The 19,279-nt window shown below is 39.4% G+C and overlaps 2 protein-coding genes and 2 pseudogenes across 2 annotated transcripts; 2 read left to right on the forward strand and 2 right to left on the reverse strand.

Moving 5' to 3' along the window:
- Nucleotides 1-5,253: 5,253 nt before the first annotated feature.
- Nucleotides 5,254-6,919, forward strand: LOC103403254 (reticulon-like protein B13). The gene is made up of 4 exons (XM_029091681.2): nucleotides 5,254-5,404; nucleotides 5,494-5,680; nucleotides 5,780-5,991; nucleotides 6,566-6,919. Exons 1-4 carry the CDS (start codon nucleotides 5,359-5,361, stop codon nucleotides 6,745-6,747), a joined length of 627 nt encoding a protein of 208 aa, XP_028947514.1. The 5' UTR covers nucleotides 5,254-5,358; the 3' UTR covers nucleotides 6,748-6,919.
- Nucleotides 6,920-6,950: 31 nt separating this feature from the next.
- LOC139191173 (RPW8-like protein 1) lies at nucleotides 6,951-9,642 on the forward strand. Its single transcript, XM_070811742.1, has 3 exons — nucleotides 6,951-7,070; nucleotides 7,175-7,240; nucleotides 7,641-9,642. Exons 1-3 carry the CDS (start codon nucleotides 6,951-6,953, stop codon nucleotides 8,238-8,240), a joined length of 786 nt encoding a protein of 261 aa, XP_070667843.1. The 3' UTR covers nucleotides 8,241-9,642.
- Nucleotides 8,525-10,899, reverse strand: LOC114820638 (2-alkenal reductase (NADP(+)-dependent)-like; annotated as a pseudogene).
- Nucleotides 10,900-11,246: 347 nt separating this feature from the next.
- LOC114820640 (pentatricopeptide repeat-containing protein At4g37170-like) lies at nucleotides 11,247-12,372 on the reverse strand (annotated as a pseudogene).
- Between the last annotated feature and the right edge of the window lie 6,907 nt (nucleotides 12,373-19,279).

Below are 19,279 nucleotides of genomic sequence, written 5' to 3' on the forward strand. Positions count from 1 at the left end.
ACAATTCGTGTTAGAAGATTTTATATGTTTACCATCCTAAAGCCACAAACTTTGATACACGATTCTTTATTTTATTTTTTATTTTTCATACAAGCAAATATTGGGAAAGCAAGAATTAGAACTCAAGACTGAACTGCAAGCTCTTTTGCAAATTTAATACAATATCTGAACCTCCCAATAATATTCTTACTATCTAGCGGTTGAAAATGTGGTTGATAAAGCAAAAATAGCTTAAAAATTAAAATGGACTTTGTGTTAGTTCACTCGACCAATTTAATTTTTGTGTTTTCCTTAGGTCTATTCTATTCCGATATATATCCAATCAGGACGTGTCGGAAGATTTGATATCAAATAAACATCACCGATAATGTTCATATTTACTACCTATTACTAGGTGTGAGGTTTTATCACAAAAAATATCAATTATTTTAAGATTACTTAATCTTCCATATATAATGTAATACCCCGTAATTAAAAAAAAAAGTTAAATATATGTGTGTATGTGGGTAATTATTTTTACGTAATGATTTTATTAGATTTCCTTTATGCAAGAACCTACTTTCGATATGTAAAATAGTCTCAACATAAAATCCTTTTTGCTACAAAATTATTTCAAAAAAAAAAAAAAAACTAACAAACTAGCTAGTATTATTTCATGTTCGTATGTAATTAGAGATATTTTTAGTTTGAATTGGAAAATGAGATTACGATAAGTTTGGCTTGATTTTTCTCACAAAAGCTAAGTGACGTTTTGCTAACCATTAGAGAATAAAGAGGGGTTAGTTACTACTCTGCATAGGTTGAGGTGGGATTCTTTATCTTATATAGTATGGATGTGGCCTTTGGGTATTTGTCCACTTTGCATGATAATTTTTGTTTATGACTAACTGAACACATGTTGCTTTGTCATATGAACACATCCTATTGTCAATGATTAACTTCACATTTGGTGTGTTTCTATTGGAACACATATTAGGGCTAATGATTAGCTTAACATTTGTTGTTTTTCTATTGAACCACATATCATGACTATTGATGAGAACAACACTTGGTGTCTTGCTGTTGGAACACATGTGCCATGAATCATGAAGAAAAGAAGCAAACAAGGTTAATCAAAGGGAAGGAATTCAAGGGAAGAAACACAATCACTCACTATATAAAGGAAGGAGGAGGAGAGACCAAAGAAGGGGGAAGAAAAGAGAGCAAAACCGTCATTCTCATATCACTTTTCTTAAATATTTTTGTCAAGGCTTTTAAGTTATTGTCATGTATTTATAAATCCTCATTACCTAGTGAAATACAAATACAAACACAACCCTAGTGGACGTAGCCAAATTAGTGAACCACTTAAATCTCTGTGTTCCTTTGTCTAATTGCTATAAATTTGAGTTGAGCAAACCATTTATTAATAAAACACTGAGTTTTTAATAGAAACATAATGGAAAAGGAGGATCGACTCAAGGAGGAATTGGTAACATATTGCTTATCATTTACATTAAAAATTATTACTTTGTTGTTAATATTATGAATATATTACTCTTGTTACTAATCAATTTGATTTATGTTAAAGCTTGTAAGCTTGTTAGATAAAATGTGAGTATTGATATCTATGTGAACATGACATATACATAAACATTCATGCAAAGCAAGAAAAATAGTTGTGTTGTGTCAAGAGCTCACTTGTGTAAAGTGTTTGGGTTGTGAAGATATTCAAGAACTAGAGAATGCCTTGAATATAAATAATGAAATCTTGTATATATCAGGCGTAGGGGGAATGGCTTGAATATACAATTGGACGTTGGGAGAAGTGCCTATATAAATAAAGTGGAAATTGAGAATTTAATTCTGAAAATTGGGCTTAGGGGATGAACGGGAGTTAACTCATATTCTAAGGCATTCGGAGCCAAGTGGTATAGGCATGGTATGAGACGTGCAAGCTTGGATGCCTTAGGTATGTATTAGCGGGATTAGTTTTTATCAATCCCACAACCCCCTCAGTTTCAAAAGCAGCCTCACCCACACGCACTCAGCCTATTCAAACTCTCCTGCCTCAAGATTCATTATCACGCCTTTCCCTCCAACCCCCTTTCTCTCACTACCTTCCACATATCAAATCGTGGAGGCTTTTAAGTTCGGAGGCAGGTTGTCTGCGCTGGTCCTTCTCATCTCTTCTTATTTTATGTGGTTACGATAAGGTATGTTAACATTTTATATTAATTTTTTTATAAAAATAATAAGATAAAAAATAATAAGAATACGTGGGGATGGGAAGGGCAACCACAGGAAGGCAGACAATGAGTTCCATCGTCGCCAGAAAACCTTGGTAGGAACCCTCCGCACACGAACTCCACAAAAAAGGATCTCGGAGCGGCATTCAAACTCGTCTTCATCCTAATACTCGAAGCTGCTAAAGGAAGGTTTGGGAAGATCGATGCATGTGAGTCCGAATCGGGAATCGGTTTGGGATCCGGGTCTGGTAGGGATGGATCAGGGAAGGTGAGTCGGGTTGGGATGCGGTGGTGAGGAAAGGGCGGAGGCGAGTCGGAAGAGGGAGTGAGGAGTAGTCGTCGTTGTCCTCATTTATTTCGTCGCCGTAGCCTTCGAATTGGGAGTCGGCGACGTGGAGGGAGGAGGGAGAGAAAGAGCGGTGGGAGAAGATGAAGAGGAGGATAAGTGCTTTCATCTTTATCTTCTTTCATTTTTAAAGTACAATTGTATAATTGTAAACGTGTGTTGGTTGTTCAAGTGCCATGGATACAAATTAGCAGGTCCCTGTCACTGCTGTTAATGGTTAAGCTTGTAGTTTTCCTTGTGGTTGTTGGAATGGGAAGGTAGAAATGGGAATTTATGCTCCTTTAGTTTATTTCAATTAAGTCACTTTTAGAATTAACAATTACCATGCATCCAATTCTAGGACTGTATTTTTACTTGTTGGGGAGTTGAGTTTTTTTATACAGTTTGTAAGTGACCCCACTTCACATACTCTGCAAGTAGCCAAATTTGGTAATGAATTTTTATAGGCAAGTCAGATGCTTTGTCAAACGAGAACTCAAAGACAGATAGTAGAATTGATATATAAAATTAATGATGTTTTTTGTATGTTCTTAGGGTGCACTCCTTGTCCAATGATGTGTAATTTTTGTTACATAAACAAAAGGCTTCTCTCTTCTCAAAAATAATAATCCAAAAGTTTTATGTGATCCTTTGATTGCATTTGTATCCAATATTTTTAAATCCCACGGTGTGTTCAAACTGAGTAGATTTGTTGGACATTCTTCGTCTTAAGACGAGTCAGACTTATATTATGGGTGAGAAGCAAAATTCATTTGATGAATTTGAATTTAGCAGTCTCTAGATTGCGTCTTAATAACTTAATGGGCTGAATGAATTGGCATCTACTTGCAGATTCTGCACATCAGCTTGTTAGTCTTTAATGCTCTTGCGATAAAGGGCGTTTCAGCTCTCTGGTGGTAGTCGATCAGTGTTTTCCAAGAAAGAAAATGTCAATGCAGTTCTCCTTGTTGCAAGCCAGGTGAGACATATGTACATCTATCCTCTCAAAACCTTGCACGTTTCTTTTTCTTTCTAAAGTTTACTTTGACTGACCACTATGAAATATGTTTGCCCTCCAACTGTTGAACTTCCCATCCTTGGTGAAAATGTGACTTGGTCTGCAATCTCTTGTAGGCCAAAATGACATTATTTAGGATAATTATCAACTTTTGTCGTTGCAGGTAGCAATTTACTACAAAGAAGTATCAACTTTTGTCTTGCTTATCCACTTACTGATGTGCAGAATTTCAAGGTAATGTGATGTTCTTATAGTGGAAAAACTTATATTTCAATTGCATACTATTGGAGGTTCTATTCTTATGTAATTAACTTGTTTTACATTACTATAATCATTAAATTATTGAGTTTACTAATGTTGTTGTGTAGGAGGATAGGGAAAAACTATTTGAAGGAAAACTTAAACAGAAATGGAAGATCTTCTCCTGATGACCATCTTCATTAATTCGTTTATGGAGCAGCAGAGATTCGATGAGATGCAAGGCTTGCTGGGGAAGATGCATCAATCTAAAAATGTCTGCTTTCAAGTTCTTTTTGCATTAGAGATGAAATATGTAATATTACAATATATGTTTCTGAGATTGAGAATGTGTTGTAGGCTTTCTACATTTTATGAAAATTAAAAAAAATAATACCTCAATTCAGTTTCAGTTTTTTAAATTTTGATTTTTTTTATATTTAATTCTTATTGGCACAATTATAATATAAGTGTTAATATGGTTGGAAAAGGTTTTCTGATAAAGTTGTCAGAAACAGGCACAAATAGTGGTCCATTTGTGCCTACCTCTTTGAGCACCAAACAATCTATTGTGCCCTTTTAGCAAAGGCAACGTCCATAGAGGGCACAAATACAAATATAGTTGATGCATTGTTGCTATTGGTCTATGGGCACATTTGTTGGTGCTCTTTGGCCTCAAAGGGCACATATAATTTATTGTGTGTAGTGGCCATATTTTTTGTAGTGTAGAATGAGGAGTCTCAAAGCAAATATGCCTCATAGACGAAAAGTGACATACCAAGCACTGAAACCTTCACAAAAGCCATCACAAAACAGCGAGGCTACAAAATCGCCATAGCGACACAAACAACTTGCCGAAGCAACACTGACAAAACATTAAAACTACATTAGAAAACAAAAGAACCGATGACGTGTCCACAATAGAGATGTAGGTACAGAATTGGCAGGAGGCGTGGGTAGCAGAGGCACGTGTAGGATTGCCGGAGGCACGAGACGCCAACTGTAGTTGGGACAATGCACATAGGGGTAGGGCAGAGGGTGGTGCTATACACACACACTCATTTTTATTTTTCACACACCTCTTTTAATTTTTGGCTGTCGGATTGAACGAATTAAAGATGATCAATGAACAAAAATTAACAAAGTTATGTGCAAATCAATGTGAAAAAACAGTCTCTGTTTATTGAGTTGGATATTTCCTCTTATGGATTGGGCTCAGAAAAATCCTATTCCTAACGGGCCTAACAGTATAATTCCTCTTATGGAAAATCCTAAAACAAGAGTCAAACTTTTTCCATGACGTCAACAGATATCCCATGCACTGTTGTGTGTTCCCACAGTCCAAGGCTTCCATGGCTACACGCAATAAGTGACATGCAAAAAGGCTTGCATGGTTTCCACGTTTCCAATGTGTAGTTTCTGTACGTGTAAGCCCCAAAACAATGCTTAGCTCTTCAAGCGGTACCTCTCCCAAACCGCTTAAAAATAGAACATTTCAAACTACAAGAAAGGAATTAATACTCAAAAACTAGTGTGTCCAGATCAACATCATGGCTGCTACATCTCAATCTTCAGACTCTTCACTACCCAAGTTAGGTAATTAAGTAAGCTCATAAATGTTAAATACTTAATTAATTAACTTTTAAGGCCTTAATAATTGTCTCACTCGTTATTTTGGTATGTAGATACTGTGAGAGATATACTCCTGTGGAGGAAGAAGAAGCAGAGTTTTCTGGTTCTTTTGACAGCAACAGCGACATGGATTTTGTTGGACGTCTATCAATTCAACTTCCTCACTGTAATTTCATACGTTGCCATGTTTCTTGTCACTTCGTTGTTCCTTTCGGGCAACTTGCTTAGGCTTCTCGGCAAGTAAGCTGAGCTCCCCTATACTTTTAACTTCCCCTTTGTTTTTGTTTCTTTCTTCAATAATTGTTTTATGAGTTTTACATCTGGTTTGCTTATTTCCAGAGAGCCTCCAGATTTGTCAAGAGTTGGAATTACAGAGAAGTTCGCTTTGGAGATGGGAAACACCATTCGTGCTTGGGTTGAAGAAGGAATTCGATGGATGTTTCAGGTGGCTGCGGAGAGAGAGTGGTTTGTATTTGTTGGAACTGTCTCTGGTTTGTGGTTGCTCTCCCGTGTAGCAAGATGCGTTGATCTGCTTACTCTTCTTTATATAGGTAATAACTCGTAAAGGAAACTTCTTAATTCACTTGCTTACAGACACATATATACTTATGTTATTAGATTGCGTATTTGGACCGTTATTAGGATATTCAAATCGGAAGAGAATGTATCCAAATTAACAGTTTGGAACCACAATCACTTTAATATAGCAACAGAATTCAGGCTAGAGAACTTTACTTTATTTATTTATTATTATAGTATCTTCACAAATTAATTTCATTTCTTTCTAGTTGATAATTTGTTATCTGATACATATCCACTAAGGTCCCTACTAAGGGTGTCCGATTATAACGGGGTAGGGTGTCCTTAATTTGACTTTGACAAGAGGTGATGAAGAATTCCGCACCCTTACTGGACAAAACTAGTTCAACTGTATATTGTGCACATATTACCATTGGTTTTTCCTAAACTCTTGGGTTTGAAGTGTTTTCCTCAAAAAGTTATCAAGGTTCACATGCTATTAGTATTTATCTGCTAAAACAAATGAATACATTGCACGTATTTAATAATCCTAGCTAGGAATACGAGGATGAATAATTGGGATGCTAATTAACGTTGCGCGCGTAGGTATCGTTATGGGCATGACAGTTCCAGCAATGTATGTGAAATACGAGGACAAGATAGGGAGGAGTGAGGAGAAGTTGAAGGCACAGTTGAAAAGGTACTATGACACGCTTGATGAGAAGGTAGTCAAGAAAATACAGAACAAGGTGACAGTCGGGGAAAAGAAGGTGAAGAAGGTTGAGTAGCTGTTTAATTTGTATGCGTTGCTTGGGAAGTAGTATCCGCAGTACAGTACTATACGTATATTTCTCCAAGTTAGTTGTAACTTGTAATTACTTCTTGATCAAGAATCAAGACCATGCATGCTTGATCTTGTCTTTCCATAGTATATATGTATATTCATGTTATTATAGTCAATGAGCAACGGGCTCTAACAAATCAACAAACAATGTTGGTAACTGACATCAAGAGTCTTAAAAAGCGAGGGGTTTTTGAAAGGCAGTTAGATTTTACTTTCAAGGTCGAACATGCTCTGTTTAGCTCCCTCTTAGAAGGGAGAGAGCAACTTGTATGAACGGTACACTGTCACAATCTCTGTGTCCTTCTAATGATGGAAGGCTGGACACAGAGAAAAATTAACAGACGTCCTGTGTTATCGACCCCGAATGTCAGTGTAGCGGTGTATCCGTGCCATACAAGATCTTCTTTGGAACAGGACATATTACTGAAGTTGACAAGGTGTGGCCATGTATCCGCACATACAAGTTCTTTAGAAGAGGACATATTCCTGAAATTGACAGGGTGACACTCGGGGAATAGGGTAGGAAAAGAAGGTTCCGTAGCTGCTTAATTGCATGGGTTTGCTTGGAAAGCTTCTGCACTTTAAAATTTCTTGAATCTTGAACTTGTCAGCAGCTTAGTTGTAATTTAACTGTCACCAATACTCTTGTCAATTAAGTCCTTGCTTTGATATTGTCTTTTCATTGGTATTAGACCAAGTCCAAGCGTAGGACTTTTCTTTTCCTAAGTAAATTCTGAAACTTATGATTCTTTATTTAATCCCACAAGAAACGGATTCCTGTAAATAAATCAAGCATATATCCTCTCTCAAACCAAATATTAGAGCTGCGAAATCTAGTTCCAAAAGGTACTAATGGAAAAAATTCTTCTAGATGCTACAATAGGACGCGCACTGGAGGCGCTACTAGGAGCTGTCTTGCAAGCCAGGGAGAGAGCGCATATGTATGAGTCTATTCTTGCACAGTTAGAATTCACGATTCATACAATAACTCCAAAAATCAGTGACATCGACCGTCTTTCTGACGAAGATTTCCCAGACGATGTCATCCATCGAATACGCCTACAGCTGATTCGAGGGAAGGAGCTAGTCGATAAGTGCTCGAATGCAGGTGGCTGCAACTTCTGCAAGGGGCAAAGGTACTACAAGAAGCTCCTCGAGTTGGACGAGTCTCTTCGGAGGCTGATTACTATTGATTTGCAAATTAAGGTGGCATTGGATGTTGTAAGGATTTCAAATGAGATGAAGGCAATATGTAGGAGATGGGATCAAATGGATGTGAATGGAGGAGGTGGGAGGGGTTGGATTTTCAATTTAAGTGGAAGTAGGGTTTTGGGTATTAAGTTTTCCGGACTGAAGAGGTTTGTGCAATCTGTGGAGTCAGCACCAAAGAGAATCCTTATAAATTTGGTTACATGTGGGGCAATTACAGGTCAATAACAGCAGCTTAGTTCTGTCCAAACTCGGAGATATGCAATTGAAAAGTAACATAATGAACTCAATAATTTGAAAGGAAAAGAAAATATCATTTTTATGTATTTATTCTTACAACATGCTAGGAGAGGAAATAGGATTGACTGTGTAATAATTATATATTCTGTTTGGGGTTGATGCTGCTGTTGTTGTTTTTAATACAATGATAATTTACACTAATTAAGGAGCAAAAGATTTGAGCTGAACCACGTAATGAGCCAATTATAATTGATATTGTAAATCCAAGAAAATTTGATTTGGGCGCGTATGTCATCAAAATTTATTTATTTACACTTGGATATCTAACGTATTATGTTGTAAATTAAAATGACATTGTACTAAAACAAGTTTATCTAATCAAATGCTCACCGTTGCTCTAGTAAGAAAAAAACTCCCATCAACTAATACAGTGAGAGAGGAAGCTTATTCATTAGCAATACAAACGACCTGCTTACCAAAATTCCGACCAGTGCAGCGGGGGCATTCTCCATCCCTTGAGCAACATCTTCAACATAGACCAACTTCCCTTGCCGCAAGTATTTGATACAAAACTCAATATACTCTGGCTACACGTTAACGAAATCGGTCTCCACAAACCCTTTCATCTCAATCCGCTTCAGGATGAGGCTAAACAGATTGTGCACACCCTCTGGTTCCTCAAGATTGTATTGTGAATCATACCACAGAGTGCGATGCGGCCATGAGCTTTCATCTGTAAATTAACTTCATCAAGCATGCGACCACCAACATTGTCGAGGTAAATGTCAATGCCTTCGGGGAAGTACTTCCTTAATGCTGAACCTAAATTTTTCTCCTTATAGTTGAACGCTTCATCAAATCCCATCTTTTGCTTTAAGAGATCAACTTTCTCCTTAGTGCTTGCACTTCCAACCACATAGCAGCCGATCATTTTCGCAAATTGTCCAACAAGTTGACCAACTCCTGCTGCTGCAGAAGAAACATAGAAACAATCGCGTTCCTTCGGATAACATATTTTGTGAAATCCAAAGTAAGCTGCAATTCCCGGCATTCCCAAAAATGCCGGCATAGTATGAGAGGGGCACATCAGTAAAACTGATCTTGTTTAGCCTATCCGGGCTACTGATCAGACTGTACTCCTCCCACCCAATCATCCCCCAAACAAAGTCACCTTCCTTGAACCTTGGATGTGTGGACTCCATGACCTTGGACACACCATATCCAACAAGGACAGAACCAAGAGTGAAGGACTGGATAATAGTCCCGGGATGAGCTACCTGATGGACATGCGGTGGCGCATGTAAGGCTCACAAGAGAGGTATAGGTTCTTCAGAAGCCCAGCCGGTGAGGAATCATGGGAAAGGCTGCAGTTGATGAAAGATGATCTCAAGAGTTCGTCATGCAGCACAAAATTTGTGTCGGAAACATACCCTTGTTCCTTCATCCTCCTCAAGAGTTCGTGCAAATAGTGATGTATTTCATCATATCTAGGGTGAGACATATCTCCCACTAAGAAAACATGCACCTCTTTCTTGATATCGATCCAGCTCAAACCTGGTTTCCTTATAAACCCTCTTTCTCCATCATCCTTTTTACCTTTGTTACTTCACCCCACATACCAACAGTAGCATAAATGTTGGCCAGAGTGATATAAGTAGTTGGATTCTCAGGTTCTATCTCAAACAACGCATCTGCAGCTCGCTTTGTGAGCGTGAGGTTTCCATGAATTTTGCAACCACCGAGTAAGGAATCCCACTAGTACTTATCTGGTTTCGTTGGCATTTCATTACTAACATTCTTAGCTTCTTCAAATCAAACTGCTTGGGCCAGTAAATCAGCTCGACAGGCATAGTGGTCTGCGGTATGAGTTAACCCATGTTTTGCCTTAATTAAATGGAAGTATTCAAGTCCCTTATCAACTAAACCGGCATGAGTACAAGCGGAAAGAACACCTACAAAAGTAATGTGATCGGGCTTAGGACATGAATCAAATAGCAACTTAAACAACTGAAGGCTTTCATTAGATTACCATTATGAGTAAATCCAGCAACCAGGGATGTCCATGTAACCACATCTGGGCGGGCCATCCCATTAACACCTTAATTGCATTCTCAGTGTTTCACACTTTGAATACTTATGAGGGTTATTATACAAAATAGTCCATGAGATTTGCATGATCAATAGAAATGGTCCTTAGGATTTAAAATCAATAGAAATGGTCTCTGAGATTGTCCACCATCCATGATTTTGGTTCTTTCGTTAAAAACTTTTTGGTCAATTTTCAAATCTTTGTAACTCAATCGATTTTTAACCAAATTCGACCCATAATATATCAAAATAAAGATAAGAAAGTATAGAATAAGATTATACATATTTGAAAGCCCAATGATTGCCGGAGATGGTCGGAAAATAGTCTGGAAGGTGACTGATCCGTGGGAAAACTAGAAAACTCGCTGGAAACTGGGTAAACTTTAAACGTTCATAACTTCTTCAATACTCAACAAAATCATACTTCTCGACGAGACGAAAAGAATGGTATCTTTCTTGACTGTTAACTCGCCGTGGTTTGGCCGGAAAACTGCTCGAAAGTGGCTAACTCGAAAATAGTTAGCCACTTTCGAGCCGTTGTCCGACCAAACCACGGCGATTTAGATTTCGAAAAAAGCACCATTCTCTTTGTCTCGTCGAGAATTATGATTTTTGTTTTTTGTTTTTGAATCACTCGATTTTGTTGAGTATTGAAGAAGTTATGAACGTTTAAAGTTTACCTAGTTTCTGGCAAGTTTTCCAATTTTTCCTCGGACCAGTCACCTTTTAGGCTATTTTCCAGCCATCTCCGGCAATCATTGAGCTTCCAAATAGGTATAATCTTGTTGTACACTTTCTTATCTTCATTTTGATATATTATGGATCGAATTTGGTTAAGAATCGATTGAGTTACGAAGTTTTGAAAATTACCCAAAGAGTTTTTAACGGAAGGATCAAAATCATGGATGATAGACAATCTCAGGGACCATTTCTATTGATCATGCAAATCCCAGAGACTATTTTGTATAATAAGCCTAATAAGCGCACTTGCTGCAAAAGACAAGGGGTCAAATACCCGTGAACCTGCTTGCCCAGATTCTCAGCAGTATGATGAGCACATGCATTAAAACCCCTGCAAAGGTGAAACCGTCTAATGCCGGACTTCATCAACTCCGAGAACAAAGAAAATCCATCTCCCTTCAAAGTATCTGTCAATCATTGGTATCCATTTAACATCTCGATTCACCATCTTATAAAAAATGCGCCTCGCTTCCTCTATCCTCCCACATTTCCCATACATATTTGACAAGGCACTCCAAAAGATCTTATCCGAGTCCAACCCAGTTCGCATTATATAGCCATGAATCTCCTTCGTTCTCAAACTCTGAATGGCTGCCGAAGCAGCAACAACACTAGACGCTGAACTTATCAGATTTCGAATTATCGCTTCTCTGCGTCATCCTAAACAACCGCAAAGCCTCCTTAGGCCAATCATGGCGAACACACCCCGATATCATCACAGTCCAAGAAAGATTCTCTCTCTGAGGCTTTTCATTAAACAATTTCCTAGCCTCACCAAGCTGCCCCACTTTCGCATACCCCGATACTATCGCAGTCCAAGAAATATTCTCTCTCTGAGGCATTTCATCAAGCAGTTTCCTAGCCTCACCAAGCTGCCTCACTTTCGCATACCCAGATATCATAGTATTCCAATAACACAGATTCCTCTCAGGCATTTCATCAAACACCACCCGGGCATCGTAAATTCTCCCACATTTCGCATACAAGCCGATAAGAAGGTTACAAATGAACAGCCCGGGCACGAAACCGGAGGCTCTGGTGTGGGAATGGACCACTTTGCCCTGCCCAAAAGCTCGTTGCTGAAGGCAAAGCTGCACGAGGGTCGAGCATATGGAAGCAGATGGTTTGTCTCTGTGGTTGAGCGACTGAACTGCTTCCGATAAGCGCTTTTGGTCGTAAAGAATGCCGATTGCTTCACTACGCGGTCTATAACAAGTCTTCAACAACATAAAATCAACGGTTAACTACATTTTGAAACCTCCACGTTTTAGTTGATTTTCAAAAAAGTACCACGTGTTACATTACATGATGAGGTTTTGAAATTATTTTAACTTATGTCTTCCATATATTTAATTTAATTGTATAATCCTCGATAAATTGATTACGTGTCGTACGTGAAACCTATTCCCAAGTTGTCTAGAAGCTACACCTATATCATTGGGACCAAAATGTGTGATAGGTTGTTTTGCAATTCAAAGTTAATTAAGGGAAAGTCGAAGCTCCAGATTACCAGTTATGGTCTTCGTGGTGCGAGTGTGCCTTCCAGAACAACGTATGGGTCCCACACTTATCACATCTTCAATTTAACGAGGGACTGGACGTCAAAATAACAAACATAAATTGTTAAGATCTCAAAATTTCTATGTGCAATGTGAGAAATTAGAAACTTGCGACCAATCTTTGAAACTCATTTTAACTCTGAAGGGTTTAGAATGTAATTAGTCCTAAAATTAATATACTAAGAATATATTTGAAAATACGGAAAATGAAAAGACTGACATGAAACATCAATAAATGTGGCGTACTGAAGTAGCCTGAAACGCCACAATAACAATAAAAGAAACATAAGTTCATAGCGCGTAGAAGTTGCTAATGCTTTAGCTTCTTTCGATGCGGCCACCAGTGCCTATAATCCTTAGCTTCTTTCGGGGCGGCTATTAGTCCCTATAATTGTTGGACCACTACTCTAGATTTTGCAGTTGTCGCTTATGCTCGTGACCATGAGTTTCATCTTGTTTTTCGTTTTCGTTGTTTTTTTTCTTTTCTCTTCGAGGGTTTAGGCCTCGTCCCCCGCCTGTATTATTTTATTATTATTTAATAAAAATTGGAGACATGAGACTACGGCTGTTGTTCTATTGGAGAATTAGCTCTTTCTAATTGCTTTAAGCGATAAGAAAGTAGCCTACTTTATAGTTGATAGTTAATTATGATGTTTTGGTTTTTTTTTTTTTTTTTACCGCCTTGTGCTGGTTTAGAGAGTAAAGCTACTATTGTAATCCGATGACCGAACCTTATGTGTAGTGAACTTCGAGTTGCCTAATCTATATCATCCTTCCAACTAGGGGTGGACAAGGACTACACACCGTGCAAAGGATCTTGTTAATTTTGTTGTATAAGAGATCAAAGCGGACTTCTCGAGCTCTTGAAGAGTGGATATTGTTCTCATGTTGTAGAATAGTATGTTCTAAATGTAGTGCTAATTGTCTCTTGGGTTGTAGAGTTTAAGAAAGCAGGCTGCTTTGGACCCGGAACTGCTGCCATAGTTTCGCTATTGGTTAGCATTTCGACCACTTCAGCCATAGATGGTCTCAAAGCAATTGAAGCATGCGTGCAAAGAAGTCTGATTCGAAGCACATTCGTAGTTGTGTTAATTTAGATGTTGTGTAATTCTTAATTATGTAACATAAATATATAAAGTCTACCTTCCTTCTGTTAAAAAAAAGAAAAAATTATTTGGACCCGTGAACTCGGCCCAAATCAGCCTATTTCTAACAGGTCGAGTTAGGTTCGGTTCTAAAATTTAGAAATTTTATACCCGGCCCAACCCATCTCGTTACATTTTCAAATGGATTCGACCTTGTCCGTCCAAATTTAGGCCCAGCCGTTCTTCGCTCCCAAAAATAAATAGAGTCAAGTCAATGATCTTTTTTTTTATTGATTTTTAATTATTCATTTATCAATAGGATTATTGGAGTTGGTCCGTAATTCAAAACCATGGATGTGCTTACAATTTTATATTATTTTGTCATGAAGCACGCTGGATGTAAATACGACTTTGGGATGATTTAGTACCAGTTTGGTACTGCTTAACTTTAAAAAAAAAAAAGCAGGTATAAAACAAAACTTCATGCGCTTTTATGTTTGGTAAACATCTCAAATCAGTTTTTTTATCTTCACAATTTTGGATGAAAAAAAAACTAAAAAGCCAAAGCAACAAAAGCTAACTTTGGAAAACCGGCTTTTGGTGCTTCCACAACTTATGCACAAACCTAATTTCCCCAAAGGCGCTAAGCCCTTTAATGAAACTTTCAAGCACCCAAAATGACCTTAAACCATTAAATAATTTACACATCTACCAACTGGACTTCCTTCCATATCTCGTTTGTACACCCCCATGCCGACAAACCCACATCGACAAAACACCACCATCTTTTCTGGCAAGACAAGATTAGGATTCGGATTCAGTATTTCCATCGTGGACTTGCCCAGATCGCACTGCATCATGCGCTCTTATGTAAATCCGATTCTACCCCCAAATTCGAAGCTTCGAACATCTAGATCCTCATAAAATGCCCTGCTTCTTCGTATTTCTGAAAATTAGGAGAGCCCAGGTGACTAATCTGATCTTTATCTTATTCCAGAATCCCCAACCCTTAAAATTGTAGGTTTGCTCCTCTCTCTCCCTCCCTGAAAAACATTTCAAAACCCACAAACCCAATGAAAAAGATGAGAGGTTAGGCGGAGAAACGACAGAGAAATATCCAGTGAGGAAGATGAGAGGTTAGACAAAGAAAGCAAGGGGAAGATATGTTAGACAGAAAACAAAATAGAGTCTAATCGATGACTCTAGAAATTCTAGATGGATTCTAAATAAAAAAAGTTATAATAAAGAGTTATAAATAAGAAAAAGGTTATAATAAAGAGTTACAAATAATGAGTGGTTCTCTAGGTTTTCATCCCTAGGAGACCTTAATAAAAATTTATAAATAAAAAGGTTACACCCAACTTAAATTTTAATTGTGAAATGTCTTTGTTGTCCTATTGCATAATTATGAGCAAGTAAACAATAAAATTAACAAGAAAAATGAAATTTATCAATAAACTCACACCCAATAATCAAATCCTAACCATTATATAATTTTTCTCCTACACTCTGTTTTTGTGACATCCCGTTTTGAGTTTAATATTATTTTATTCCCTAACCTGGGATTTTACTTTTGTGACTTGATTTCATTCCAAAACATGTAAATGAAATTTGGGTGTCGTTTGGTACAGTTTCAACGCGAGAGAATTTATTCCCAGATTTTGGAGGAAGGAAACCGTGGCCATCATGCCACTTTCAGATCATTTTTTCGGCTAATACCGATCATAACTCATCCCCATTTTGGCATAGATCTATTCCCTGCATTTCTAACTTTATTTAGGTTCTTGAATCATTGATTTTGGTTGAGAAATAAACTCGATGGGAGCTCTGAAAGTTGGCTCTACAACCTGCAAATCTGCAGGTGCATGAAGAAGGCAAATACGCCTGTACTTACCGGTGCGTGGGTGCGCGTGCGACACATGGTTGCCTGTGCAGCTACCTTGCAGCTACATGTGGTGGCACGCCTCTTTAGGTTTCTCAACGTGCCAAATTTGAATCCACCCTCTGTTTTCCAAAATTCGATCGTTTTAAAATAGTTCCTTTATTAGCCAAACTTTGCACAAAAATGCGTTTTTATGTTAGTACATTATATATTTACGTAAATGGTTTCATTTCTAGGTGAAACGCATCGCAAGGACCTTCGATGCCCACGAGGGGGTATGGCCCGATGACATGATTTGTGAGTGGGTCTTTGCTTTTAAATAATATATATTTATTTAGTTTATGGCTGTTTGCCACGGACGGAGAGCTACAGTCGAGGCTTCATGGCTGGCTAGTCGTTTGACCGCGGTTATTGAAGTTCTTCGTCATTGTTGTTTGCCACTACCACTACACAACCATTGCACCGCTACTGCATTCTTGCTACCTTGCACCGCCGCCATTGCAGAGGAAAAGAAGGGCGGGGAGCTGTAGGAGGCAAGAGATGGAGAATATGTGGACAGACGGTGCCACCGCTTAGGAGCTGGGTTCCTCGCTGGGCTTAGGTGTTGCACAACAGAAAGGGTGCTCAGATGATGCACTACAGCACCACCACTTGCACCATGAAGCTGTCGTTACGGGTGAAGTTGGTCCAGAGGCCGTTGTGGCGAGGAGGAGTGCCACGTTGTCAACATCTTCAACTTCTCTGCAATCTTTCGCCAAAGTTTACCACGCCTGCAACATCTTCACTGGGTAGAGTGATGAGTTTGAAGTGGATGAGTTGCAGCGGAGGTATGGTACTGGGCGATGAGCAGATGGTAGATCATGGAGGAGAACTTCGTGCAACTTCTGAAGTCCGAGGGCTTGGAGAATGTCAAGATCTTCAATTCCAACCCGGCTGTGTTCCGGCGTCGAGGTCACCGTCGACCTCCCCAACGAGCTCCTCTCTACCCAGCGAGAGCACCATCCGTGAGCCCAGAGACTCTTTGTTCCACCCAGCGATAGCGCAGAAGAGGAGGTTGTAGATTTTCTTACGGTACAACTGGAACAAAATCAAAGACCACTAAATCAGCTTTGATGGAGGTCAGCCACTCCACTTCCGTTTTCAAGATTGAAGCCCGATGCGCCATAGTCGTCTCTGAATACTTCACCAAGGAAGCGAAACGATCAACTGTTAAGGCATCTGCCTAAATAGCTTCACAGTCCAGAAGAACCTTGAAAAGGTGGGGCGCTTGAATCTCGGAAGTGAAGACGAAGTCTGGAGTTCCAGTGACGACGTAGTCATCGTTGCTGCGTATGGGGATTTGGATGAGCTTAAGAGATTGATCAAGCTTCTAACACGCCATCATTGCTCTCATTGCGTGAGCTTGGACATGTTGCTGCTGACGCTGTAGAGAGAGACAGGCAGTGGTGACATTTTATAGCGGAGTTGAGGAATTTGGTTGTTCGCAAAAGTCTAAAGCGGAATCGAGCCACCATCGAAGGTCCGGAGCTCTTCTCTAATGGAAGATGATCGTCTTCAAAACCTCTCTCTTCTTCAATCATCTTGCGTTTGTCTTCTCTATCCAGCTTCTTATCGACAATTAAGGGAATTGTTTCAGTTTATCATCAAAGAAGAGCCCTAGAGTCACCATAATTAGGTGCAATAATCTGGCAACCACATAGAACAGCAATAACTGTAGTTGATCTAACCATCTCTCCGGCCTGCACTCTGCCCAGATCTATTGGTCGACGCCGCAAAACGCGTTCACAATCCGACAAGTCGAGCGTTGACTAGCGGAGGTCATTCGTCGAAGCGGAATCAGCCTCTTCGAGGTGAGGGATTCGTCTTGCTTGCACTCACGTCTATATTCTTCACATTCCGGTCAGCCGAAGGGAAACGAGATTGAAGCCTGGAACTCGCATTAACAAAGAACCTCTGGATTTCAACGACATCGTTTTCGTTATCGTTCTTTTCTGATATTGGGTTTAAATTGTGTTTGGGTTGAAGCCTCTGGGAAGCTTCAATTAGGCTTCATTTTGGATGGGCTATTAGCATATGGGCCTGTGAAATGAAAGGAGGCCTGGGCTGTGACTCCCTTTGATGGAGACAAGGCTGGGGCGGCCTAATTTCTTTTTTATGTTATTTTCTTTTCTTTCTTTTTTTCTTTTTGCAAAAACTGTATTCCCTTTTTTTTTAATTATTTTTTTATTACAAAGTAATATTTTTGCATTTGTAATAAATTTGACTTTTGTTAAAAAAACCCTTTTTTTTTCTTTTTTTTTTATTGTGATGTGACTGAACTCGAAATTGAATGTTTGAGCTGCCTACGTATCCCTCCAAAGAAGAGATCAAGTCATAACGTAGTTCGAATGAGTGATGGATTGCTTTTGGCTGTTTTGATGGTGGTTTTACCGTACACAGTTTATGCTCTTGCGGGCCAGGAGCATCTTGGTGTCGTTTGCAGTTTCAACTCGTGCAGGCAAGGAGCATTTTGGTGTCGCCTTTCATGCTCGTGCAGACAAGGAGCTTTGTTGCCGTTTGCAGCTTTAGCTCGTACAGGCAATGAGTGTTTTAGTGTCGCCTTTTATGCTTGTGCGGACAAAGAGCTTTGGTTGTCACCTTTTAGGCTCGTGCGAACGAGGAGCTTTGGTGTTGCCTTTTATGCTCGTGCAGACCAGGAGCTTAGTGCCATGCAGTTTAGGCTCGTGCAGGCGAGGAGCCTCGTGTCCTACAATTTAGGCTCGTGCGGACAAGGAGCTTTGGTTCGTGCAGTTTAGGCTCGTGCGAACAAAGAGCATTGTGAATTTGTCAAACGATCTTGGAGAGGCATTCCTTGCAATCTTCATAGCAAGGTGTCTTGATTGAGTGTTTGAAGAAGTCTTCGGGGAAGAAATCGCACATCGTGATGGGGACGGACGATCTTTGTGTTGAAATTTCATCATTTTTAACAATTTCCCGTTGCTTTTGAGGTTGACAAAAGCTGCTTTGCCCCCTTTTCGGTTGGCGAACTTGTGAAGGAGATGTAAGCTTCATGTGTAATTTCTTCGGAGTGACATGAATCCATCCTTCAACTTCGCTTGACTTGGAGCATGCCCCCAGCGGTTGAGGTGAAAACTTTGAGTCGGAAGAGCTAGAAGTGATGGTGGTATAGTTTGACTTCACCACATCGTCAAGATCTAGCTCGATAATTCCTTTATGAGCCAACTTCATGGTGAGATCTTTCAGCACGAAGCACTTTTCTGTCGGATGACTGATGAAGTGGTGGAATTTACAATATCTTGGATTGTCGGTACGATTCATCTCTTCCGGCCGTTTGCACTCGGGCAGTTCGATCACATTTTTGTCTAACAAGTCGTCCAGCATGGCAACCACATCAGAGTCTGGGAATGGATAAGTCTTCTCCTCAAGCTCTTTCAAAGTGCGTCTATGCCTCTCTTAATCACGAAAAGCTTCTGTTTGAATCGCATTGCCTCGTGTAGAGACTTTGACGGGAGTTGTGTTGACCATTATTGTTTCCTTGATGGGTTTCCACACAGTCTTATCCACATTTGGCCCAACAACTTTGTCAGTCTTGTAGTCAGAGATCGATTCCTTCTTCCCATGATGGGCGATGCTCAACTCCATGTCATGGGTACGGGTGGCTAGCTCTTCGAA

The sequence above is a fragment of the Malus domestica genome, chromosome 02 (assembly GCF_042453785.1).
Source record: "Malus domestica chromosome 02, GDT2T_hap1".
NCBI lineage: Eukaryota > Viridiplantae > Streptophyta > Magnoliopsida > Rosales > Rosaceae > Malus > Malus domestica.

Excerpts from the sequence above, each read along its gene's own strand:
- LOC103403254 (XM_029091681.2), top strand. The coding sequence starts at position 5,359 with ATGGCTGCTACATCTCAATCTTCAGACTCTTCACTACCCAAGTTAG. Across the intron at positions 5,405-5,493 it reads CTCTTCACTACCCAAGTTAG|ATACTGTGAGAGATATACTC; the intron begins GTAATTAAGTAA and ends TTTGGTATGTAG. Across the intron at positions 5,992-6,565 it reads GCTTACTCTTCTTTATATAG|GTATCGTTATGGGCATGACA; the intron begins GTAATAACTCGT and ends TTGCGCGCGTAG.
- LOC139191173 (XM_070811742.1), top strand. The coding sequence starts at position 6,951 with ATGTTGGTAACTGACATCAAGAGTCTTAAAAAGCGAGGGGTTTTTGAA. Across the intron at positions 7,071-7,174 it reads TAGAAGGGAGAGAGCAACTT|TGTAGCGGTGTATCCGTGCC; the intron begins GTATGAACGGTA and ends CCCGAATGTCAG. Across the intron at positions 7,241-7,640 it reads ATATTACTGAAGTTGACAAG|TTCCAAAAGGTACTAATGGA; the intron begins GTGTGGCCATGT and ends TGCGAAATCTAG.